This window comes from Saccoglossus kowalevskii, chromosome 14 (assembly GCF_978046115.1).
Source record: "Saccoglossus kowalevskii chromosome 14, keSacKowa6.1, whole genome shotgun sequence".
Classification (NCBI taxonomy): Eukaryota; Metazoa; Hemichordata; class Enteropneusta; family Harrimaniidae; genus Saccoglossus; species Saccoglossus kowalevskii.
The window spans coordinates 6028250-6054837 of record NC_140654.1 but is presented as its reverse complement, the minus strand read 5'-3'; the positions used below and the strand labels follow the sequence as shown (position 1 = coordinate 6054837).

The following is a 26588-nucleotide window of genomic DNA, read 5'->3' as shown; positions in this document are numbered from 1 at the left end:
ATACAGAATGTTTAAGAACAAATTTAAACCTTAACTAGATTTAGAGTTAGTAATCATTGTCTTAAAATTTAAACTGGCAGATATAAACAGTTTGCAGTTAATTCTAGAACATGTGATCAATGTACACAAAACACAATATAACTTGAAAGACACTTGGTTATGAATTGCCTAGCATACAGGTACATACACTGCATTTATTTAACAAAGTAGAAATTCATATCATAATTTTGAAACCAGTGACCAGTTTATTTCCATTATGAGCAAAAAATATGTCACTTCCTGTAGACAGTAACTGTGTTTTTGAATAGGTTTGAGACTTTGTGTTTTTGTTTGTTTTCCGGGAAGTATTATAAGTTAATAAATATTGTTATGAATATTATTATAGTGTAACCGAGTGAAAGCAGCAATTGATTGTTGTGTACATTTGAACCAATGGAACCAAGCTGTTGATTTAGCCAAAGCGCATAATGTGAAAGAAATTGACGCACTGCTTGGTAAATATGCTTCACATCTGTTGGAAAAAGATAAGAAATTACAAGCCATTGAGTTGTATAGGAAGTCAAATCACTACCTGGAAGCTGCTAAACTCATGTTTAAGGTGAGGATTATTCTAATTCCATGATAACACAATGTATTCTACTTTCGCTGTTGTAAAATGGTAAAACGAAAACTGCTTGCTTTTATCTGGTACAGGTATTCTGATTGGGCCATTGGAGTGAAGAAATAATAAACAATCATTCAAATAAACAATGATTAATTTTTATATATATGTTGCATTTACTGAAGTATTAGTCCCCATTCGAACAAAGTCCAAAAACGGGGACTTATAATTCGATCTCCGTCCGTCCGTACGTCCGTCCGGAGTCATATTTCAGAATCCTTTGGACCAATTTCGTTCATTCTTTGCATGTGCCTCGTACCTTATGTGGGACATATGCACATGCATTGGTTTAGTGATTCGATTTAAAATAGCCGACTGGCAGCCATCTTGCATGCATGTCCATGACAGTTTGTTTCAAAATCTGGTCAAGGATGGCCGATTGACAGCCATCTGACTTTTTGGCCTTACTACTATATTTCCACAATTTATGTACCATTTTCATTCGTATTTGGCACATACATCATACATATCAGTGTGTTTCATAATCAGATCAAAGATGGCCGAATAACGGCTGTTTTTATTTTTGGCCATATTACTACTACACAGAACATGTGTTTTGATGTAAATAAACAATCTGTTGTATATGCCACTTGGAACTCAAGTTTCAAGGACACGCTCACGACAACCCCTCCGCTCTAATATGACAAGCACATGGAGAATTTTCAAAAATTTAACGGGGACTGTGTCATTTTCAATGACTTGTTCATAGAATGGACAAGTAACATTGAACACCTTTTACTTCTCACCAAATATACACTCATAAATTGTTCTTTTATTTTTTTCAACCATTTCAATTAAGACTTGTAGGCTATGGTAAGTTATGCTCATTTGGTCCAAAATTAATGAAGGCATTACAGAGAAGTAAATGAAAATTTGTACCATCATTTTAACAAAAGGAAAGTCTGTTGTTCAAAGGCATAAGGGCCCTGTGATTTAAATGATACAATATAATTTTGTGATGGTATCCATACGTATATTGCAAGACATCTATCAGAAAAACAACCATTAGTGATTTTGTTTCAAATAAAATCACTAAGCATAATAGGATTAATTATTCATGAAGATGTTTGATTCAGACAAACAAATGAATAAACAAAAATCAAAATAACGTCAGAAATATTTATAATTGTGGTATGGAAATTTATCGAGGACTTTGTTCAGACAGTAAACTTACCAAGGATTTACAAACAAGTCACAGCTAACTAAGTAGTGCGGTTTGGCTTGAAAATGGCTTTATCATCTGCACATGTTGTTCTAATTTCATGCACTGTTCTACATTTCATGATTACGTCAGTTTTAGTTAGACCACATAGTCGTGATGAATGCTAATAAAAAGATGACTTTGAAACTTACGAAAAACTGTTGTGGAATCATCACTGGTGCAAGCGCAGTAACTAAGCAACCACAAAACTTGTTTATTGACACTTGACTTCACACTTCAGGTGTTAATATGAGGTGTTATTGCGAGGATACCGAGAAGTATGCAAGAAGACAGTATCGAGCGGAACGCCGCAGTAGGATGAAAATACCCTGTAAAAGTACTGCAAAATTACGGCACGCTGTAACTTATGGTGTTACAGTGACAGATGTATAATAATATATATTATTATAATTCTATTAGATTGCTGATGAGTATGCCAAGAAGAGAGTGAAACCACTACGAACCAAAAAGATGTACGTGTTAGCAGCTCTGTTGATTGAACAATACCATGATCAAATTAAAGTCTCATCCAAATTAAAAGCTAAGGGAAAACGGGAGGTAAGTAACATCTTTGTAAATTTTATATTTTAGACTAAACGGGAAATTACGTGATGGACTGAATAGTCGGTAATCATAGTGGTAATACTTGAGGTAGAGAGGAAGATGTGCTGTACTGATATACGAAAATGGATTAAGATTTACACATACTTCTTACCTCAAATTGTTACTAATATAAACCTGACAATTAATGACTGATGTTTCTTGATTATACATTATAGGCTAGTTCAGCACTTGCTGGGTTGCTAGAGGAAGACGCCATAGCAACATCAGATAGTAAACTTATTGATAATGCATGGAGAGGAGCTGAAGCATTCCATTTCTTTCTTCTTGCACAAAGACAGTTGTATCAAGGTAAGTCTTTCAGATTTTTTTGTTTTGTTTTTGTATAAAGTTATTTCTTCATCTGTTATTCAGATAGCAAAAAAAAGCAATTACATACTAACACATACACACTAACATGTGCAGCAATCCTCAATGTTCTCTGAATACTTCATATTCAATGTCTATGATAAGCCTGTGAAATGCTAGTACAGGTTGTCACAGTTTGCTTTATAAAGTAGCGTGTGCCCTAAAACATTATGGCAGAAGTCATACTTTACTGATTGGTCAAACCATGATACTGTAGAATACTTTATTTTAGCTGGAATTAATTTTCGCTGAAAGGACTTTTTTGGGTGTTTTTTATGGAATTTATTTTCACTGATTTTTGACGAGTTGAATGTAAAATATAGGAAAAAAGGTATATTCACTGGATTTTATTTTCACTGAATCATTCCTTCAGCGTAAATAGCAAAAATAAAGTATTTTACAGTACAATAAATGCAATTTTTCGTTTATGTGTGCTTCTAGTAAAGCAAATATGGTATATTTTTATACAATTTTATCAGATACTGTGGAATACTTTATTTTTGCTGGAATTAATATTCGCTGAAAAGGCTTTTTTGGCGTTTTGTATGGAACTTATTTTCACTGATTTTTTATGAATTTAATGTGAAATATAGGAAAAAAAGTATATTCGCTGGATTTTATTTTCACGGAATCATCCATTCAGCGAAAATAGCGAAAATAAAGTATTCTACAGTAATGTGAAATAATTATGATAAATAAATAGAAATTGCATTTTAATTTCGATATTTTTCAAAGAGGTGATTTGTATAAATACTTTTTCTTGACAGGATATGTTGATGCTAGTATGAAAACTGTTTTACATCTGCGAGACTATGATGACATCATGGACCCTGTCGATATATATTCACTGCTTGGCTTAGCTGCCTGCGCCAATAGGGCATTCGGTACTTGCTCCAAAGCATTCATTAAACTTGAATCTTTGGAGACGTTATCACCAGATCATTTACAGCAATACGAAGACCTGGCGCTGAACATCTTTACCAAGCACAGTCCTAAAGACACTAGAAGCAATAAATCTGAATGCACCAGTTGTGAAACCATGATTCCAGATTGGTGAGTATTGCCTATGCATGCCTTATGCATGACCTCTAAAAGGTCACACATCCTGGTACTTTCTGGGGGTACAAACTTAATATTATGGAGAGTATCGTTAATATTTACCATCAAAATGCCATCATTTGCCTGTGTAATTTGCATAATTTTTCCATATTTTTGTCACGAAAATGTGATCAAAACTTGTGAATGAGAAATTATTCCCATTGGGTCTGAAATTAACAAAGAATTTCAGTAAGAAATGTAAAAAATGTTTCACATAAATATGAGCAGGAAGAATGGTGACAACAATACCTCTTATATAACTGATGTACTTTGCTCACTTTTAATTCCAGTCATAGGTATATATTTAGCAAAAAAAAAAAACCAACTCATGTTTAGCAGCCAATCAGAACTCCTGTGATATGTTTCTTTCAAAGGCATGCCCTAATTGGTTGACAATTCTTGTCAAGAGAGAAGCTGACCGAATAATTATTTAACTGTGAACCATGATCACACAATACACGCATGTTCTTATTATGCACCTAACCCTTATATTCATGCCATTTCTGTGTAAGGTCACAATAATTGTAACAAAGTCTTGGTATACATTTGTACCTGTGGTCAGAACGCACTAGAATTTTGGTAGACTTTGGTAGACATCAATGCCTTATTTTGTATCTCATTTTTTTTATTTACTTTGTTTATAAGATAATTCCAGGTCTTTACATACCAATTTAGATTCTGAATCAACAAACAATTGTTTTTAAGAAAAATCAACAATGCGATTGTATTTCCATCCCATCCCATGCTGCAGCTTTCTGTCTCAAATGCACATTACCAGTATGTAACAATTACAATATTTTTTTGTTATAGGTGTGCTGTGTGTCCCAGCTGTGATACTAAGTTTCCCACGTGCATTGTGACGGGGCGACCTCTAATGGACTATCAATTCTGGATGTGTGCAAACTGTAAACATAGAGCCTATGAAAATGAAATCAGTGCACTCAGCAACTGTCCACTCTGTCATGCATCAATTTAAGAGAATTGGACAGTGTACACCGATTTCATTATATAGGATGAATGGTTCATGCAATGGTTCACCGATGTGTCAGCATTGAAGTTACATTCCTACATTTCCTAGTTAAAAAAAGCAATCAATAATTGGGTGATGAGCATTAGCAGTATTGGAAATAGAGGGAGGGAGGTTGAAACAAATTATTGTCAATTTCATAGTCAAGGAAATTGTAAAATTTTGCTGCAAGTGAACTTAAGAATTGTAATATTAAATCTTTTTCTGTCTTACCATGCTACATCTAAACTATGGATGTAACATGGTGATAGAGGAATGCCCTCCCCCTCCAACAAAAGATGTTGACTGCCCCTTAATAAAATCTCCACTACATTTATGTTTTATTTTGTATCCATGTTTAAATATACCAATGAGATGAAGGGTCTCTACAATTGTATATATTGTGTGTGAAGTATGTATATTTTGTAAATTAATTTCTGAGTCCAATTAGCTGATTTTTCTACCCTGTATTTTTGCTATTCAAGATATACCTGTAACTAGTATGAACAGTTTTGAGTCACATTGGAGTCTTTTGCCTGTGTATATGTGGACTAGATTCAGTCCCAAATTGTTTCCCCAGTAAATGTTCTTGTCTCATTTTACAATTGATTTTTTATATGACATTTGTGGGGAACATTAAAATCAAAAGTTTTGATTTGTAGTGATTGTCACATTCTGTAAAGACCAAATAAACACATTATACATCAAAAATGTAGTTTTTCTTTTTTTTCAGACACATCTGAAGTCAACAATTTTCATATTAACAAGGCGCTAGGCTGGTTAGTGATCTGCTTTGCTCAAAAAACAAACAATATGTTTCCAGCTGTTTTCATGGTTCCATGAACGTGAAGCTAACATGGATTTATAACTAATACGGGGCCTCGTATATCAAATTTGCAAAGGGCACTCAGTCTTCAGAAGTCCATTCACTATATTACTAGCGCAAAGTTTGCTGTTATGATTATTATTTCCTATCGTTTTGTGATTGTATTTTCTAGATTCTTTGATTGAACGCAGGATTTACAGTTCATTCAAAGTTGCGTTGGGACTTACGTTGATAAAGTGTAACAATGTCGGCATCGTGATCACTTGTCAGTGTAATACTAATAAAAAGCATGATCATTTGAACACTGCTATTACAAGACTGGTAGGAGGTTATACATTTGGGGCAAAAGTATTCACAAATTAGTTTTTTTTACCGCAAGGTTGCTTGTGGTTTTAGGCCAGGATTTTTTTTTTTTACCACGCAACTAGAGTGACAGTATGACCTGCCTTGCCAAGTATGAACAAAATCTGCCCAGCCAAAAAAATCAGATAAGTTAAAGTGTTGTTACTGGTGAAAAGTTACCTCTAACTTTCTCGGTAATGAAAAAGGATATCAAAAAAACAAATAGTGAATTTGTGCCCACACTTAAGCTGAGTAGAATGAGCTATGTTCGAGGTTTTTAGTCCTAGTATTGTAGGATCAGATACGTCTGTCATATGTAGTACGTCATTCGTCAACTTTTTTCAAGCGCTTGCTTCTCCCAAACCATAAGCTAGATCACCTTACTATTTATAGCACAGCTACCTGGGGTTGTCCTCTGTCAGAATTTTTCATTTCATGACATCACATCCAAATCTCCATTTTTAGGGAATATCTTTGGTCAAAAATGATTTTTTCAACAACTGCTTGTTAGATTGCATTGAAATATGGCATGAATATTCTTGACATGGACTGAACTAATTTCATGAGACCATATGCAAGTGTTTTTTGGTTTTTTTGCTCGTTTTTGCAAATATTTTTGACTTCTTCTCCAAAACCGTCTGCTAGATTGCTTTTTCTTTCAAATTTGTTCATTTGGTGAAGGTATCTCTATCTTTTTCCCACTTTTCCATATGTTGAATGATGTAACGCCAAGAATATTACACAAACAAGATGGTAGAGTTTAATGCAATGTCCTGTTCTTTTTACTTTTGGACCAGTGTAAACAAAAGCAAAAAAACAAAAACCTGTATAATAAATAAATAATACAAATCAGTATACACAACATAAATATTCATAAATGTACACAACATAAATACATAAATATACACAACATCTCAGAGGCACATTACCATTCAATGCTATGCCAAATAGGCTGTCAATATTGTCAACAATATAAACAAGGTGTTTATATGCTGTTGACAACATCAGAATAACACATAAAGTAATTAACCTCACTAGAAAATATATTGTATGGTTCACAATGGTTAACAATACTATAAATATGTAAATAAAGTAAACAAGTATACATTTACCGTACTTATCCGGGTAAGAGCCCATGCCTGGACAAACGCCCACCCCCCACTTTTGGCACAATAAAGAAGTTTAGGTCATATCCGGGCACACGCCCAGGGGGTCTTTTTCTACAAAAAAACAAACTATTTTCTATTCGTTGACTGTGGTTGTATTAACAGTTGACTTTTTTGAAGTCTGTCATGATACTTATAAAAATTGTTAATTGCGTAAAACAAGGGGTGAACGCAAAATAGCTGTGACAGCTTAGCAGAAACGGTAGTTCTCTTTTTGATATATGTCGTGGCTCTAAAAATGGCCGGCCGTCTGGTTTGTGTTTCCTTAGAAACGATTCATGCAAATCGTATAAGGAGAGCCGCTAAGCAAGTGTCGCACTCGTTGGGCTTTAGCGTCGTCGACAATGAAAACAATGTTGCAATATTGTAGCAACCCGTACCTGGGAGAGTGGTTGAAATCACGTTATTTTGGCTTAATAAAATATTTTGTACAAATTGTAGCAACGGGAATCTTTCATCACCGTCATGAAAACTATTCTTCTGTCATTGGATAAAAAAAAAACTTCCCATTTCAAGTTCACCGCGATATCCATATAGTGAGACATTCCAACCGCCGGAACTTGCTGAATGATAACTTTCACCGTTATTAATAAGCGTCGAGTCTGATAAAAAAGCAATGTCAGAAAGTAGTTGTGCACACAGGCAAGAGAGCGTTGATAAAAGTCAACAGCTGCTGTTTAACTAATGTAAAAAAAATGACATTTTTAAGAAAAAGAAGAATATGCTATTAGATATTTGGAAAAGACAATGAATTTCACAACACTCCTATTTAGAACTAACTTAAAAGACATAATGCATATGCTTAGTAAAATGTTATATTCAATGTGACATGAGTAATGCGGCATAGGGCGGGTCATTTTACGAGCATGCCCGTGTTGTCAGTGTCACTGATATGGTGGAAATTAAAGGATCCATTTGTTGGTGGGGAATTGTGTTGATTTTGTTATATACACTAGGTTTACGATTGTGCCAACTGCTTTAAATCTAAATAAAAGTAGCCAGTGTTGCTAACATCTCGGGGCATGGGGAAGTTGTTTTAGATAAAAAATTAGACAATTTTGAAAAAAATCCCTTGGAAAATTAGAAAAAACAAATATTTATCCAAAAAACAAACAAACACACGCGCATTTAATAGATTAGTGTAAATCAAATTTTCGATTAACATTATTCTGAAACATAAATCTAACTAAAACTTAGTAACGGAAAAAAATATCCCGCACTGATCCAGGGTTTCTGAGTCAACCCGTGAACAACCAAAATTAATGTGACATGCGCCACCAACGTTGTCCGTTGAAACATTCATCATGGCTGTCCTCATACGTAGGATTAGATTTACGTAAACGCTACAGTTAAACTAGTACCACGGCTGATCTATATTGACCTATAGCGATGAGTTAAATCTGTGTTCACAGAACCCAAAATAATGGCGGAGTATGTACAGAAAAAAGCGACGTCGCTGTTCGGAAACCTCAAATATGAACCTTTAATTGCGGGTGTCACTGGCGGTGTTATTTCTACGTTAGCTCTGCATCCATTGGATTTAGTAAAAATACGGTTTGCAGGTAAGGATTTCATCGGTTGTTATAATTTAATAATTACAAGTCTCAACTGCTCCATCGTTGATATCTGTTCTATCTTGTCTACAGTCAGCAAGTCGAGGTACACGTGATTGAGCTCGATGGCCGAGGTGTCATTGACCTCGAAGAATAAAATCGCTTCCGAATATATAATAAAAAATGTCTACTAATAAATTATATTGAGGTTCAGACAGATTTATTTTGTTGCTTTGACTTCGTGTCATTGAACTAGAAAAATAGTATTTTTTCATTTATTTTTCAATTTATTGTATTGGTATTAATCTGAATCGTAATATTGTTCAAAATTTTCCAAAAAAATAGCATTTAATTTTAAAAGTCAATTTTCAATATGATTTTTACTTCTACAGTAAATTTGGTTGTCATGTGGTTAAAAACATTCTATAATGCAAAACATAAATTCAATGTCAATACTCTGAATCTTCATACACCAATTTTAATAGTTTACTTCTTATATGTTTAAAAAGTATTTTGACCAAAACCTGTAGTTTATTGGAAATTATGTATAAAATTAACCACAAAATTCTAAATACATACAAATGTTGGACAAAATGATTGTGTTGAAATAGTTAAATCATGAACTGATGTTGAAATAGTGAGTTTACTTGATATTCATAGGTCATTTATGATTTTAATATTATATTTTATTTTCATAAGTATATTAACAAATATGAATATTCAAAGATATTTTTTTAGACTAAGTTGATTTATTAAGTTTTATTCACTAATATTTTCATCAGATTGTTGACAAGTTGTCATAAAACACTTGATTGATTGACACTTTGAGATTGACCTTGTAGTCATTAATAATTAATTTCTCGCCTGCAATGAAATGATACCGGTATATAGCTACGAACAACATACATCAAGTTAAGGGTGTTCACAAATTGTTGAAGTTCCTTGAAAAGTTAGGTTAATTTGTTTGTGTTGGTTTTTTTTTTTATTTTTTATTTTTATATATGTACCTACATTACATTATTAATGCTAAATAAAATTCTATTTATTTTTTGTTTTCAGTAAGTGATGGGTTGACAAGTAGGCCGACTTATTTTGGGATTGTACATGCTTTCAAATCAATTGTCAAAGACAGAGGGTTCTTAGGTCTTTATCAAGGGGCTACACCCAATGTCTGGGGTGCTGGTGCATCATGGGGCTTATATTTTTTCTTGTAAGTATATCGGTACTGTCTAATTTTTTTATTTTGCTTACTTCACACTGAACACTGAGTTGTATAGAAACCTGTCTACACTGAACACTGATTTGAATAGAAACCTTCCTACACTGAACACTGAGTTGAATAGAGACCTGTCTACACTGAACACTGGGCTGAATAGAGACCTGTCTACACTGAACACTGATTTGAATTGAATAGAAACCTTCCTACACTGAACACTGAATTGAATAGAGACCTGTCTACACTGAACACTGAGTTGAATAGAGACCTGTCTACACTGAACACTGATTTGAATAGAAACATTCCTACCCTGAACACTGAGTTGAATAGAGACCTGTCTACACCGATTTGAATTGAATAGAAACCTGTCTACACTGAACACTGATTTGAATGAAAACAAACTTTTACCAAGCTGGGTACATTGTTATTACATGTATACATATGGACCCTTTTTAGCTCTGCTGTTGATTTTGTCAAGTGGAGCTTATTATACGAGTTATATATACTTTTTCAACTTTTTTTAGAAAAATGCAAGCCTGATTGCCTTGATACTTGGTGTTTATGTACCGTACTTATCCGGGTAAGAGCCCATGCCTGGGCAAACGCCCACCCCCCACTTTTGACACAATAAAGAAGTTGAGGTAATATCCGGGCACATGCCCAGGGGAGCTTTTTCTACACAAAAAATAAAAAAAAAACTATGTTCTATTCGTTGACTGTGGTTGTATTAACAGTTGACTTTCTTGAAGTCTGTCGTGACACTTATAAAAATTGTTAATTGCGTAAAACAGGGGTGAACGCAAAATAGCTGTGACAATTTTCTGCCTTCAAGCAAATCGTATAAGGAGAGCCGCTAAGCAAGTGTCGCACTCGTTCGGCTTTAGCGCCGTCGACAATGAAACCAATGTTGCAATATTGTAGCAACCCGTACCTGGGAGAGTGGTTGAAATCATGTTATTTTAGCTTTATAAAATATTTTGTAGCAGCTTGCGAATCCGTAACTGGGGCCAGCAATTTTGCAATATCACGCCGAAAACTGCCAACTTTTTTACCATCTTTCATCACCACTATTGCATTTCTGTCATGAAAACTATTCTTCTGTCGTTGGATAAAAAAAAACTTCCTATTTCAAGTCCACCGCGATATCCATATAGTGAGACATTCCAATCGCCGGAACTTGCTGAATGATAACTTTCATCGTGATTGATAAGCGTCGAGTCTGATAAGAAAGCAATGTCACGATTTGACCTTTATGATGAAATACTAGTAATAATTTTATTAACACTTACACATTCCCCGGAGGGATTGGCAATGGTTACAAAAGTTTAAAAAGGAATAAAAGGTTACAAAACAGAAAATAGATAAGAAAAAAAAAAAAAAAATCTAAGCTAATACATTACAGATAATAGCTAGTATAAAATTATGATACTACGATAGATAGAAAACAAAATGCAAAACTCAAATAGTGAGAGAAGGTTGTCACTGGGGTTGCTGTCTTATTTCAAAACACTTCTTTAGGTACCTTGCTACGGGGAGTGTTAGGCCACTGTTGTTTAGCAAGGCTATGAATTGAGTCTTTAGCGGCAAATTTTTAAAGTTTTGGATTATAGTTTTTGCTATTTCGAATAGGACATTTCTTTCGGGGGTATATCTTTTACATGACATCATGAGGTGATACTCATCTTCTACTTCATTTTGATCACAAAGGTTGCATAATCTATTAGCAAGGGGTATTCCTTTGTGTCTGCCAGTCTCAATTTTCAAGTTATGGTCACTGAGGCGGAATTTAGTTAAATTTTCGCGCATATCAATGTTTTTCAGGGTAAAAAGGTATGTTTCGAAAGCAAAATTGTTTTTTAATTCTCTGTATGTTCTTAATTTATTTTTTTCATTTTGTTTTGATCGATTGTCATTATGTAATTCACTTTTCCAAGTTGATATGAATGATGTTTGTATATTTTTGTTGATTTGTCCTAATTCCCTTGCAGTTAGTGGTGTCAGTAGTGATGATGTCATTCTTAGCCAATCAGTAAAGCAGATGCATAAAGGTCAAAGATAATTGCTAGACTGTAAACAAAAGCATCGTGTGCCATCGCAGCAGAGCGACCCCATTTTTCTTGTTTCTTTAATATGATTAGACATGAATGAAAAGTGCCAAGCTGACAGACTGCGAAATCTGTGGATTAAAAGTACTAAATCCAAATTGTGTTGGAATAAGTTGTAGGGATTTTGTTCGACGGCTACAGTGACGCCGACTTGGACTTTGAGGGTTTTGAGTTTGACGAAGATGGCAATGAACGTACAAATAAAGATCTGAGAAGTTTTTTCATACAGCTATGAATTTTTATAATTTTTACTGTGTAAATTTGTAAATTATTATTGATCTTGTATGACGGTTGATTCGTAATTTGTCGAGACCGGAAATCATTTTACGCAGTTTAACCGCTGACATTTTTGTTCACGCGTATTGGGCGTGTTTGTCGGTGGGAAAATCCTAATTCAAATGATTCCTCACTGTCAATTTTTATTATTTCTGGTTTATTTGTCACATTATTCCCTGCCACAGTTCGATCTGCATGTTGTCAATTTTCGCGAATTTTCGTTTTTTTGCCGGGGATCTCCTGGCAAACGCCCACCCCTTCTTTTTGGCAATTTTCCATGTTCAGGACCCTGGGCTTATACCCGGATAAATATGGTACCTTGGGTAGACCTTTCTTAGATTTGTTCATTTCATCATGATATCTTTAATTCTCTAATTTTGGTGAATATTTTTGTCATATTTGGTAAAAAGTGATATTTTGGACTTCTTGTTGAAAACAGCAAGTCTGATTGCTTTGATATTATACATATAAGTATCTCAGGTAGACCTCTCTCAGATTGTACATTTCGTAATAATATCTTTAATTCTCTAGTAGCAATTGAACAACAGAGCTGTCTCAGTCATTTAGAGGCTGCCTGTAATTTCACCAGCTCAATTGCTTTGATACTTGGTATGTAGGTGGACTTTGGGTGGACCACTGTCAGATTTGTTCATTACATTTCAATTCTCTATTTCTGGCAAATAATTTCACAATTTTTGAATTGCTTTGATACCTGGTATCAAATTGAGCTGGCAGTTTTTAAGAATAAGTCTTATGGGTGTATGTTGCTCTATGTGTCTACCACAACATTCTTGTACTGTAGGACAGTAGAGCAAATCGACCGTCAGGTCGCTTGTTCTTGAATTCCACAACAACTCTGTGTAAAACACAATGTGTCAGAGCTGACTAAATGTATCATATTATTTGTCAGCAGATTTATGCAAATTTTTATATGTATATGTATCTGTTGTACCAGTATGGTTATAACTGATAATCTGATTTTATTGAAACTGGGTATATATAGATGCATAGGATAAGAATTTAGTGGAAATTCATGCACCTTGTTTAGTAAATAATTTTGAATGGTTTGGTCATCAAGTGTTTTTATATATTTTCCAACATATTCTTGCATGTGGTGAGTGCAGTAATTTGCATATGACCAGATGTGTTCTAGATTTTGGTGTGCAAGGTACACAATAGGAGTTTATTTATATTTAGTGCCTGTATTATGAATATCTGTACATTATGTAAGCGTGTGTTCCACCAGTATCTCAAGATTTCAAAGAAATTTGTAAACACTTTGCAATTATGCGCATGCCTTATCAGGTTTCCTTGGAAATCCATGCATATGTTACCGGTACATATGTAAATAACACTTTATTCCTTTCTTTCCCAAACAAAATATTGTTACCAGATATTGTTTTTTGGCAAAAACTGTTATGGTAACAGGACATTGGCCTATTTTTTTATGTTGCACAATTCTACTCACCGGTATATCACAAATTCATGTGTTCAGTTAGATTTAAAATTTGTATGCATTTGTATTCTAACTCTCCCCAAAAAAAAGTATCTGTCTAACCAAATTTAGTCAACTGTCAGCCATTTTATTTGACAATTCTGCTTATCATTCAAATACCCACTGTCCAGATGAAATCAAACTTGGTACATAGACGATAAATAGTGTACTGAATGTTTTATATTTTTCCTATATTAGACATTATACTCGCACATTTTCAGTCCAAGGCATTGGAACATGATTTATGATCTGTTAACTTTTAATGTGGTTTATTATGATTCACTACACCATGTGTCAGTGTTTACACAATACCGAAAATACTTGAAATATTATTTTTCATGATTCAGTGAAAATAAAATCCAATAATTTTCTATATTTTACATTAAACTTACATTAAAATCAGTGAAAATAAATTCCATGCAAAACACCCAAAAAATCCTTTAAGCAAAAATTAATTTCAGCTAAAATAAAGTATATTACCGTATGTCAAACTTCCAACCCAATCTCTTTCCAAATACCGAGTCCTGGGCCCAGAATAAACTCTAAAATTAGATGTTATTTGTCAAAATAAAATTTCCCAATTTATCAAAATTAAAGACTTCAATAATGATTAATCTTACATAGTAACACTGTGCAAGTACATAGTAACACTGTGTAAGTACATAGTAACACTGCAAGTACATAGTAACACTGTGTAAGTACAAATAACACTGTAAATACATAGTAACACTGTGTAAGTACATAGTAACACTGTAAGTACATAGTAACACTGTGGAAGTATATAGTAACACTAAGTACATAGTAACACTGTAAGTACACAGTAACACTGTAAGTACATAGTAACACTGTGTAAGTACATAGTAACACTGTAAGTACGTAGTAACACTAAGTACACAGTAACACTGTAAGTACACAGTAACACTAAGTACACAATAGCACTTGGTAAGTACATAGTAACACTGTAAGTACATAGTAACACTGTGTAAGTACATAGTAACACTGTAAGTGCATAGTAACACTGTGTAAGTACATAGTAACACTGTAAATACATAGTACCGGTAACACTGTAAGTACATAGTAACACTTGGTAAGTACATAGTAACACTGTAAATACATAGTAACACTGTAAGTACATAGTAACACTGTGTAAGTACATAGTAACACTGTAAGTACATAGTAACACTGTGCAAGTACATAGTAACACTGTGCAAGTACATAGTAACACTGTGCAAGTACATAGTAAAACTGTGTAAGTACATAGTAACACTGTGCAAGTACATAGTAAAACTGTGTAAGTACATAGTAAAACTGTGTAAGTACATAGTAAAACTGTAAGTACATAGTAACACTTTGTAAGTACATAGTAACACTGTGTCATGTTTTGTTTATTTCAGTTATAATGCAATCAAGTCTCATATGCAGGACAGTCAAAATGAATTGCTTGGACCGGGTAAACATATAACAGCTGCCGCTTCCTCAGGTAATTTGTAGTTCCTGATTTAGGTTATACCCATCCATCCATTTCTTTGGTTCACATAGTATTTTTTTTATTCATTCATATACGGCCGACTCTTGGCCATTTTAGACATGTAATAGGCTTGAATCCTAATTTTCATAACCGATATTTTTTCTTTATTGAGATCTGATTCAAGATAGCTGAGTTGCAATGTCAAAGACACTCGTATTATTTTCGAGGAAACCATTAACTTGGGTTATGTTCATCTGTCTGTCTGTCCACACTGTGTCATTTACAATTTTCAAGATTAAATGTAGTAAAGAGATTCATATTGTACAACAACATTTAAGTTAGAGTTGTGAGGTTTAAGTTGTGAGGTTTGTCGGATAGAAATAGACCGAGATATAGTTTAGAGCGAGGTAGCCACAAGTAGTATTTCATTTTTCGTCATCATCCTGTCTACTGTAACCATGAACACGAAAGAATAGAATACTATTTAAAGAGCAAAATCATGTGTCTTGACTTTCTGTCTAAACGAGATGGCCATTTGCATATCATATTCTTGCTTATCTGCTGTCAAGATGTGCAAGTCCAGGAACTTTCATTCCCTTAATTTCAGACAGCCATATTGAATCAGATCATCTGCCTACACACAGCTGAAATTAATAAAATAATTTCTCTCTAATTTCTAGGTGTTCTAACGTTACTATTGACAAATCCCATCTGGGTGGTTAAAACAAGACTCTGTTTACAGTATGAAGGTGTACGTAATGTATCCAAGTCTGTCGTTAAAACTCAACCCAAGCAATATAAAGGAATGACCGATGCTTTAATTAAAATTTACAGATACGAGGGAATCAGGGGACTCTATAGGGTGAGTTTTGTAGAATGCTTTAATTTTAGGAGACATTTTCTGAATTGTGAGGAAAAAAGTGAATTTATGTTTAATTAATATCAGGGTTTTTCAAAGTGGGTGTTACATTGATGTTTGCAAAATTTAGCTACTGATCTCAATTCAGGTTTCCTTGTACTTATAAAAGTTGATTTTGTTGCTTCCAAATGGTGCCGATTTTGTGCTCAAACTGAATCGTGAGGAAAAAAGTGAATTTATGTTTAATATCAGAGTTTTTCAAAGTGGGTGTTACATTGATGTTTGCAAAATTTAGCTACTGATCTCAATTCAGGTTTCCTAGTACTTATAAAAGTTGATTTTGTTGCTTCCAAATGGTGCCGATTTTGTGCTCAAACTGGGGTCAGTTGTAAACGTTCGTTAAAGAACGTTGATTGAAATGGACTAGATGTCATAAATTTGTATGTACATGTTTATTTTGACCACCACTTACTTACCGGTATTCATAAAGTTGGACTGTGAAATCATTTCTAAAGCTTTATTGAGGTCATGGCACTATTATGTGACATCTTTGATTGTATGAATATGCATGGATTGTAGGAAATATTAGAGAATTCTTCCCTATTTGTCATTGTTTCTGATTACAGCAGGTCACAGTAATTACAAACATAGACATCTTTGAGAATCTCTGCTCATCAGAAGAGAAACCATTAGAACATGAATTTGAACATACCTTAAAATAAAATGGGAAGCCAAACATTTGGATGTGTTAAAAAGCAATAAAAATCTATTAATATTTTGTGAAATTTTTGTGAAAATCAAAACCCTCAAAAGCTTCACATAATATACAGTTAACCACTTCAATTTCATGAGGCAGTTAAAAACAATTCCCAGTTACGAAAATTGAGCTATTTATAGACGATCTCAGAGAGTAACTTTATCTGCTAACAATGTTCTCGTTTTCCATTTAGGGATTAGTACCAGGGTTATTTGGGGTATCCCATGGTGCATTGCAGTTCATGGCTTATGAAGAATTAAAGAAACTTTATAATCACCACTATAAGCAATCCAATGACACTCATCTGGTAAGTTACAACCACATATATAAAGGTGTGTATGTTACAACCAGCAAACCTAACGCAGTGTGCTGTCTTACTATGTTACTATGTTGCTGTGTTGCTGTGCAAGGCAGTTTTTTTCCAGGTAACATTCAGAGCTGTTTCAAACGGTGTTATTGTTTGTTATTAATTAAATTGTCAGTTCTGGTAGACAAGAAAAATGTTGTTCAATGCAGTCTACAGTGTATATTGCTAAAGGCCTATCAGATTTCAAAACATTCTCTACATTGAAACTGAAATCCAGGTCCTTCAAAATAATCTTTGGTCAGTATGATAGTGGTACATCAATGCACTATATACATAATGAACAGACAAAAATGAATCAAATAATTTCAAAATTATTTAATAAAGCAGAATTTTAACAATGACATATGTAACATACCGTAAAATTCCTAATTGAGGCTTTAATTAAAATTCATTTTTTCAATGGACGAATTCAGATGCGTGAAGTCTTGGTGCGGCTTTAATTAGAGCATTCACTTCGGTAACAGTGGGAATTTTTTTCAGGAAACAAAGGCCAGAAAGGATAATGATATGCTAATGAGATGCACGACACTCGATTGCAACTTCGTTGCGATTCTAAGGCACTTTCAGATTTTTACACACAGACAAACTTGTACACAAACAAAATTTCACACTGTATAACATACTGCACAATAAATAATATCTACAAATAGATTTGTATGCATTTGCAGATTACGGTACTGTATACTACAATCTCTTGAATAGACTAATTCGTTAGCACCGGTCACTCTTTTACTGACCGTGCAGACAGCCGTCTGACACAGTCGATTGCGGCATGTTCGACTTCCGGCAGAGTGACTGTACATTCCATGTTTAATCTAGACATCGGGGAAATTAAAATAAACAAAGTCAATAAAAAAAAAAATGTGTTCGCATGATAAAAAAAAAATACTCAGTATATTATTTAATGTAATATATATTTATTTTCTTATTTTTTTTTGATAACGAAAAGTATATTCTAAAAGAAGTCAAAACAAAAACGAATGCATTCTTAGTTGCAAATGATCGGTAATGCTGCGTTTCACACAAGTGAATAACTTACTTGTTTTTGAAGTGTTACGATTGCTGATTATTAATCAGTAGTGATTACAATAATGTACAAAAAATAAATTTGTTGAATTGTTGTGAAAATTCAACTTAGTTTCACCACAAGCGAATGATTTTGGTCACATATAAATGCTCGATTCGATACGATATCCGCCATGTTAATTCAAAACTCATAGTTGCTGTCGACATAGGAAGTAAAGTAAGCAAATAACACCGAATAAACGGCAAGGTAAAGACTATGTCTAATTATAGTAAACACGTACTGCGTGCGTGACTCGATAATAATGCTGTACCATTACTTTCCCCATCCTACTACAGCCAGATCTGAAGGCCTTTGCCGCATTCTGGCCACGCTGTGTGGCGCGGATCACGTGGACGGGTTTCATGTTCTCTGCATGTAATAAGCTCGGTTATTAAGCATCCTTTTTTGGGGGTGGTCGAGGGGAAGACGTGTAGTGGCGTGAAGCTAGGCGATTAGGTGCCGTACACGAGCGCCGGTTCGAGTCACGCACGCAGTACGTGTTTACTATAATTAGAAGAATTTAACACTTTTGAAGATAATAACAGCTCATTGTCGAAACGCAGTTTACCCAGTCACGCTACCCACAATAAACCTGTACTCTGGAATAAGCGTCAATGACTACGGAAAACCTTAATTAGACTCTAATTTAAGCGTCAGGAATCATTGAAATGTTCAAAAAATTATGCCTTAATTTAAAATTAAATGGTATATCTTTTTCTGAAATATGTGCTGGCTGTTTGGTTTGTGAAAGTTTGGGGTGCGGCTTATATTGCAGATTTTTCCCTGGGATCAAAACTTGTCAATTTCAACATAAAACAATGTCTCAAGTTAGGGGTGCGGTTTCTATTAAAGCTGCGGCCTCAAATATGATTTTTACAGTAACATGTGTCACATATGTAAACTCATACTGAAATCCCTGCAATACTCTTATTATTGTGCATCTCGTCTGGCATCATGTGAACAGAGATCAAAAATCAATTCGCATAATCAAATCCAGGAACAATGAAACCACAATTGTTTGCACACAATGGCACAGATCAGTACCCAAAACAACATAGTGCCAAAATATCAAAGTGTGAGCCACACAATAAATGACTTTTAAAACAAGGCATAGAAATATTTTCATGCTGAGACAGCTGTTCATAGACACATACTGAACAGGCCAATCAGTAAGCATGACTTTCGTAGTAATGTCCTCTGTCAAGAAATGAAGGAGAAAGAAAGTAACTATAGATTTCAACTATAGAGGGCCTCAATCACAATTCAAGACCAGATTGATAAATGTATGTTTTCATATTCACTTCGTTCATAGATTTACCAATGAAATTGTAATTTATAATTGTATTTTAGGCAAAAAAGTTCAAAGGCCACTCTCTGAATTGTTTTGACTTCCATGTGCGAAGCACACAATGGGAAACTTTTCAGTTATTGTGTCTGTATGTGTGTGTGTGTGTGTGGGTGTGTGTGTGTGTGTGTGTGTGTGTGTGTGTGTGTACTTGGATTGCTATATGTTGCGAGGACAAAAATACAGATATATAGCAACTTCCGAAGACGTACACACCTTCCGAAGACCTTTTTCATAGTCCTCGGAAAACATAATTTATATTAATAGTTAATTCGATTATTAATACGTTTTGCGTAGCTTAGGTTTAGTATCGGGGGAAGGTATGGTTCACGTTATATTAATATTAATATAATTGTACCATACCTTACCCCGATACTAAACCTAAGCTTCAGTCACGGGATATTCAACTCTTGTTTAATTAAACTTAATTAAAATGCAATTCTCCATTGTATTGCATTGTAATTGAGTTTAATTAAACTCCAATTAAAACGCAACCCTATATAGGAACGCGTTTTAATCGAGTTCATATCGCAACTATATTAAAAGTTAATTCAACTATATTAAAAGTTAATCCAATGAAGTCCTCGGAACATATAGCAATACAAGTATGTGTGTGTCTGTATTGTGTGTTTGTGTGTCTCACTGTCTGTGTGTGTGTGTTTGTGTGTCTCACTGTCTGTGTCTGTGCATTTGTGTGTCTCACTGTCTGTGTGTGTGCGTTTGTGTGTCTCACTGTCTGTGTGTGTGCGTTTGTGTGTCTCACTGTCTGTGTATGTGTGTTTGTGTGTCTCACTGTCTGTGTATGTGTGTTTGTGTGTCTCACTGTCTGTGTGTGTGTGTGTCTGTGTGTTTGTGTGTCTCACTGTCTGTGTCTGTGCGTTTGTGTGTCTCACTGTCTGTGTGTGTGCGTTTGTGTGTCTCACTGTCTGTGTGTGTGTGTTTGTGTGTCTCACTGTCTGTGTATGTGTGTCTCACTGTCTGTGTGTGTGTGTCTGTCTGTGTGTGTGTGTGTCTGTGTGTGTGTGTTTGTGTGTCTCACTGTCTGTGTCTGTGCGTTTGTGTGTCTCACTGTCTGTGTGTGTGCGTTTGTGTGTCTCACTGTCTGTGTGTGTGTGTTTGTGTGTCTCACTGTCTGTGTATGTGTGTTTGTGTGTCTCACTGTCTGTGTGTGTGTGTGTCTGTCTGTCTGTGTGTGTGTCTGTGTGTGTGTGTTTGTTTGAACCATATGTTGCTTTTTGATGAAACTTTATGCATAGATGCCTGAAATATATCATTTTTTTTTTGGCCTAAATTTTCATGTTGTTTTAATTTCACTTATAGCCAAAAAAAGAATGCAGTGAATAATTAAATGTGCTCACAATACATAGCAGAATAAAAAAAATAATGTTTGTGTTTACGTTCTTAATTTTTCTGCTCAATAACGTCAAGTTCATTTGCATACCTACAGGGGGCCACTCAGTACATAACATTTGCTGCGTTATCTAAACTATTTGCCGTCAGCGTGACCTACCCGTACCAAGTAGTACGTGCTCGACTACAAGACCAACACAAAGCCTACAAAGGTGTCATAGACGTTATCAACAGAACATGGAAGTAAGTAAACTTCATAATTAAACCTAATTTGTGTTTAGTCTTTAATAACTATGGCAATATTATTTTATTATATTAGATGTGTGCCACTTGCATAGCGATACACAACAAATATCTCGTTGACACAGTATTGAGATTACGTGTTGTCTTCAATAGACAAGTTTTGAGTTACATCGTCACCTTGGAAACTTGTGCACTCAGGTGTAAAAAACGTTTCCATTTTGTCTGCGTATAGGAGTTGATTTTGCTGCTTAAATGTTCAATAGCTCATCAGAATATAACCAAAGAATAAATTACATGAGCTAAAAAATCAACCCCCGATTCTCGCACGGAAACCAACTGATGTCACTGTAACTCAAAACTTGTCTATTACGCTGTAGTAGGTGTCGATTAATTGCTGAGTTTTATTATTCACCATTCAGATCAAAGTCCACAAACAGGGACTCACATCTGTCCTGTCATGTGTCTGCACCTATATTTCAGACATGTGCGATTTGTTTACCATTCATGTATACATCATCTATCTCGTTATACATATCCACGTGTATTCATTTCAAATTTTACCCATGCCTTTTACATCAGAGATTTAAGATTCAAATTTTCACAATGTCACAGTTGTGTTGTTTTATATACAAAGCAATGAATTCAAAACCTACTAAGGCCAGACTTTTATTATCCCTTGTTTCGCGAACCCGCCGAATGAACAGGAGCCGAAAATTAAATAAAAATAAAATTTTATTTCAGCGTAATTTCTCGCGCCCACCGACTTGTAAGCGCAAAAAATTGCTAAAAAAATATTATTTTTATCTTCATTTTTTTACCGCCCTCCGCATAACAAATCCAAGTTGCATTTCCGTAGGAGTATCGTGATCAAAGTACCAAAGTCTCCCGCAGATGAGAAACAAGGTTATACATGGAATACATTTTTATTTCATTTCTTCTCTCCGATCAATGATCTTTCTTAAAATTCTTTGAGAATCACACAAATCTAATGGAAAAAAAGAATTAATTTTATTTTTTTCCGCCCTCCTAAAAAAAATTGCCTTATAAAAACTCGAGAAACAAGGAATAAAACAAGTCTGGCCTAAATACCCTTGTAACATCAAATCCACTAAAATTAAACCCAGTGATTATCTTCCTCTCTACAGTAGTATGTAATTAAATGCAAAAAATGTCTCTCCATCACTTGCTGAATTCTCCATCAATAGCAAAGATGGATGAGGAAAAACAGCATCAGCAACCAGTGTGTTGACACCCCCCCCCCCCATACACACACTTCATTTCACTTTTTTTTTTGTTTACACAGATATGAAAGATACAAAGGTTTCTACAAGGGTTTGGCACCAAATTTATTACGGGTAACCCCGGCAACCTGCATCACTTTTGTGGTCTACGAAAAGATGAAGCATGCGTTAATGCCATTAAAAGTGTCAACATGATATTGACATTTTGGAACGTATATTTTAAACAGGTGTAAGATATTATCTAGTATTTTTTTTAATGATATAATGAGAGTGCAATTACCAGTGGAGATGAGGGCAGTAAAATGCAACTACTGCAAATGTCAAAGAAAAGAATCCAATGTCTAACACTTCCTGTTTGTTGACTTGAAAGTGTGGTTCAATGCTGCAGTATGTCTCATTGCATTATTACTTGTTACTCAAAAAGAAATTCTGGACAAGATTTTTTCTGAAAGTCTCCTATTTTTCTTGGGATGAGTGGCATCCAGGTCAGTTCCAATGATTTTGAGTTTTGAAATATTTGAAAGTCCATGGTGTGTGCGATAAGACACGCATGTTACCCACCATGGTAATTTGGTGGCAGCCATCTTTGGATTTTACCAAAACAACAATATGAGGTTATTACGAGGATACCTCAAAATATGCACGAAGACAGAACAGCGAGTATCGGCGATGGCATACTGTAATAAGTACTGTCGTAATAACATTATTATACATCTTTTCCTTCGAAGGATACATCATGGGAATGCTGAAATAAAAAATGTATAGAACAGAATCAGCGAACTTCTTTGTGTTGAGTCCGGTCAAACCGGAGTGGCAGCCATGTTTGTTTTTATTCTTAAAGAACGCTTATGTGCGTGATCATTTCGTATTTGGAATTTCCTCATATGATAGGATGAAAATACCCTGTAAAATACCGCAAAATTACGGCACGCTGTCAAGTATGGCATTACGGTGACAGATGTATAATAGTGTGATTTATTTGCTGTAAAAGCTCCCTTCTATCCATTACACAATAATGCAGAAGTGTCATTGTTATTGTCATACAGTGCCGAACAGCAACATTGTCAACTAAGTTGCTGACTGGTTTGCAATGTGTGTCTTCAGGAGATCATCTCGCGATTAAAACAACTTGGGTCAAATAGGAGGCATCAAACCAATAGTAGGGGATTTGAACATATTGAATATAAATACAAGATCATGATGCAATCACCTTTCAATTTATTTCATCCGATCATATAAATTGCTATATGATAAATGGCAAAGGTATCCAAACAAAATGTCTGTACTGACATAGTCTGAAATGTCAGTCACTGGTGCTTGGCATAACACTGGTAATTGCACGTATTTAGTGGAACGGCACAACCTTGTAACAATTGTTTGACCTAACCAGTTCTAATCATGTAACAATGCTGTTTTGGTGTTCGGAACAATATGGCTGTGAGAGTAATGAATAACTGACATGCATTAGCGATCTTCAACCAAACAATAGTCTTGAGAAATCTATTAGCAGTCTAGTGCCTAGTCGTATATTTTTAACATGCATCAGATTGATTATTGAGTTTTATTATCAGTTGTCCATGATAACAATGAAATTGATTCTTTTAAGTTTTTAACTTTTGTTAACATACTTGATTTTTACTACATTATTCTATTAATGTATGAACAGATGTATATATGTGTGACAAATCACATCAGAATTCTAGACTAAAACATTAATATTTTGTCACTAGCGTCTATATGCACAGACTTTGATTTGTGTACCACCGACTTTGATTGACATACCACCGACTGTCATTGCCAACTTTTGTCACCTTTCACAACAGTACCGATATGATTATAAATTTCCACAAGGATTTATAAAACAGGGTATGCAAGTATTAAAATCTGATATGTTTTTACCGTATTTACCGTTTAGTTCCAAAATCAAAGACTTAATTCGGCTTCTCTCCATCTAGAGCTATTTTTCAGGCATGCTTTGACAGATAACATTTAAACGAAGACCATGAATGGTTACTTACATATGCATGAAGATTTTCAATACCATTTAATCAAATATGGTCCTCAAATTTGCTAAATTTATTTCGCAATTGGATCAAAGATGGTCGACTGGCAGGCATCTTGTTTTTGTATTTTTATGCGGTATCTTGGACGTGCTCTGTTAGTTTTCATTCAAATTTGGCACATACATGTACTTTATACATAATAGGTTGCATGTCCATGACAATTTGTTTCAAAATCTTGTCAAGGATGGCTGATTGACAGCCATCTGACTTTATGGCCTTACTACTATATTTCCACAATTTATGTACCATTATCATTCGTATTTGGCACATACCTCATACATATCAGTGTGTTTCATAATCAGATCAAAGATGGCTGAATAACGGCTGTTTTTATTTTGGCCATATTACTATGACACGAAACACGTGTTTTGATGTAAATAAACAATCTGTTGTATACGCCACTTGGAACTCAACTTTCAAGGACACGCTCGCAACAACCCCTCCGCTTTAATATGACGAACACAAAGAGAACTTAACGGGGACTTGTTTTAGTATCTAATTTTAAAAACTTTGAAACAACTACCAGGGAATAAATCATAAATTAAAATATATAAACAAAAATAATTACTGTAAAAGGATTAATTATTCACTGGGTTTTAATTTTGCTTATTTCGCTGACTGGAAAATGCGCTAAATTAAAACCCAGTGAATATGTAAAATTAAGCATAGAACACATTATCTAAATGATAAAACTGTGAATTTAAAACCCAATCAATGAATATGCCTGAAATGGTAAATCAGCGAAATTTAAACCCAGTGAAAATTAGTCATTTTACAGTACATAAAATGTATTTAACAAAATAAAAAAAAAATCTTATTTTGATCTGATTGACCAAGTCATGTGAACACAAAATCACTGATAAACCGTTACAGAATTTGGTCAACATCTTTATTGCATAGCATCATACATAAATATTTGAGTTGCATATCCTTATCTTATAAATCCTTGGTAACAATTAAAATTTTCACAAAAATATGAAGGCAGTATTGAAATCTCGTTTTCTAAAGTAAATTTCAAATTTTGAAGATATGAAATACTTGTCCCTACGTTTGTAGGGTACATGTAGATGTATTTTCATGATACACCGTGTCACACATACCCCCGGTACATCAGTAATTTATGTAAGTAGTGCTATTCATGAAAATTTGCTTGACTTCATGATTTATATAGAATAGGTAAAGAAATCCTCGAGACTTTGGGGTTGTTTTGAATACTTTGCATGTTTTTGGACGGTAGGGGGTGGCTGTTAATTTCCAAGACTGTTATTTTTTTTCACTATAAAGTAAAATAGTACTATAAATAAGGAGACACATTCTCAGGGATTTGTAAGGTGTTTTTATGAACACTAAATATTCTAAAAGTGTGGTGTACCTTTCAGATAAGTATTTTCATTTTAGTAATGAGCGACAGAAAAGTGATATTATGAGGTTATTACTTAATATCATTTATTTGTAAAGTTGGCGTCATGGGCTAGTATTACCCATTTACTAAAGATGAGTAAATACAGCCCATCACATCACAAGCAACTTTACTGAACTACACTTATGAATTTATGCTAGACATGATGTCTACTTCGTTGGGCAGTGGTTGTTGCGCAGTCAGTGTTCAAATTTCATGTAAATGTATTTTACACATTCTGTGTATATCTGAGTCCCATGTCGAACAGGACGCGGAGTGGCGATCACTGCCCAATAATTCCTTTAGTTGGGGGATGCCCTTATAAAGCATTTCTATGCAACAAAGTCAATTTCATTTTGTAAAGACTACATAATAAGCTGTGATTTCATACAATAGTTAGCATCTTACTTTCTAAGCTTTGTTGTATGTACTGTGAATAAACCACAAATATACACAATAAATCTCATGGTTGGAGTGCACGTTTGTTTTTTTGAGTAAATGAATGTTGCCATACAC

The 26588-nt window shown here is 34.4% G+C and overlaps 2 protein-coding genes across 2 annotated transcripts in view; both read left to right on the top strand.

Moving 5' to 3' along the window:
* The window catches only part of LOC100379049 (WD repeat-containing protein 35-like), a 30754-nt gene extending 25108 nt beyond the window's left edge, over positions 1-5646 (top strand). The window contains exons 21-25 of the mRNA XM_006813647.3: positions 386-598; positions 2283-2420; positions 2642-2774; positions 3599-3884; positions 4740-5646. Coding sequence (XP_006813710.1) covers positions 386-598; positions 2283-2420; positions 2642-2774; positions 3599-3884; positions 4740-4905 — 936 coding nt within the window. The 3' untranslated portion in view covers positions 4906-5646. The remainder of the gene's footprint in view (positions 1-385; positions 599-2282; positions 2421-2641; positions 2775-3598; positions 3885-4739) is intronic.
* Positions 5647-8560: 2914 nt separating this feature from the next.
* LOC100367005 (solute carrier family 25 member 32-like) lies at positions 8561-26533 on the top strand. The gene is made up of 7 exons (XM_002732445.4): positions 8561-8831; positions 9882-10032; positions 15309-15394; positions 16063-16244; positions 17192-17305; positions 21224-21369; positions 22673-26533. The coding sequence occupies exons 1-7, from the start codon at positions 8693-8695 to the stop codon at positions 22803-22805; spliced, it is 951 nt and encodes a 316-aa protein (XP_002732491.1). The 5' UTR covers positions 8561-8692; the 3' UTR covers positions 22806-26533.
* Positions 26534-26588: the final 55 nt, after the last annotated feature.

What these genes read in the sequence shown, in the direction of transcription:
- LOC100367005 (XM_002732445.4), top strand. Translation starts at nt 8,693, where the DNA reads ATGGCGGAGTATGTACAGAAAAAAGCGACGTCGCTGTTCGGAAACCTC. An exon ending in AACAGCTGCCGCTTCCTCAG is followed by an intron (nt 15,395 to 16,062) that starts GTAATTTGTAGT and finishes TCTAATTTCTAG; the next exon opens with GTGTTCTAACGTTACTATTG. An exon ending in GAATCAGGGGACTCTATAGG is followed by an intron (nt 16,245 to 17,191) that starts GTGAGTTTTGTA and finishes TTTTCCATTTAG; the next exon opens with GGATTAGTACCAGGGTTATT.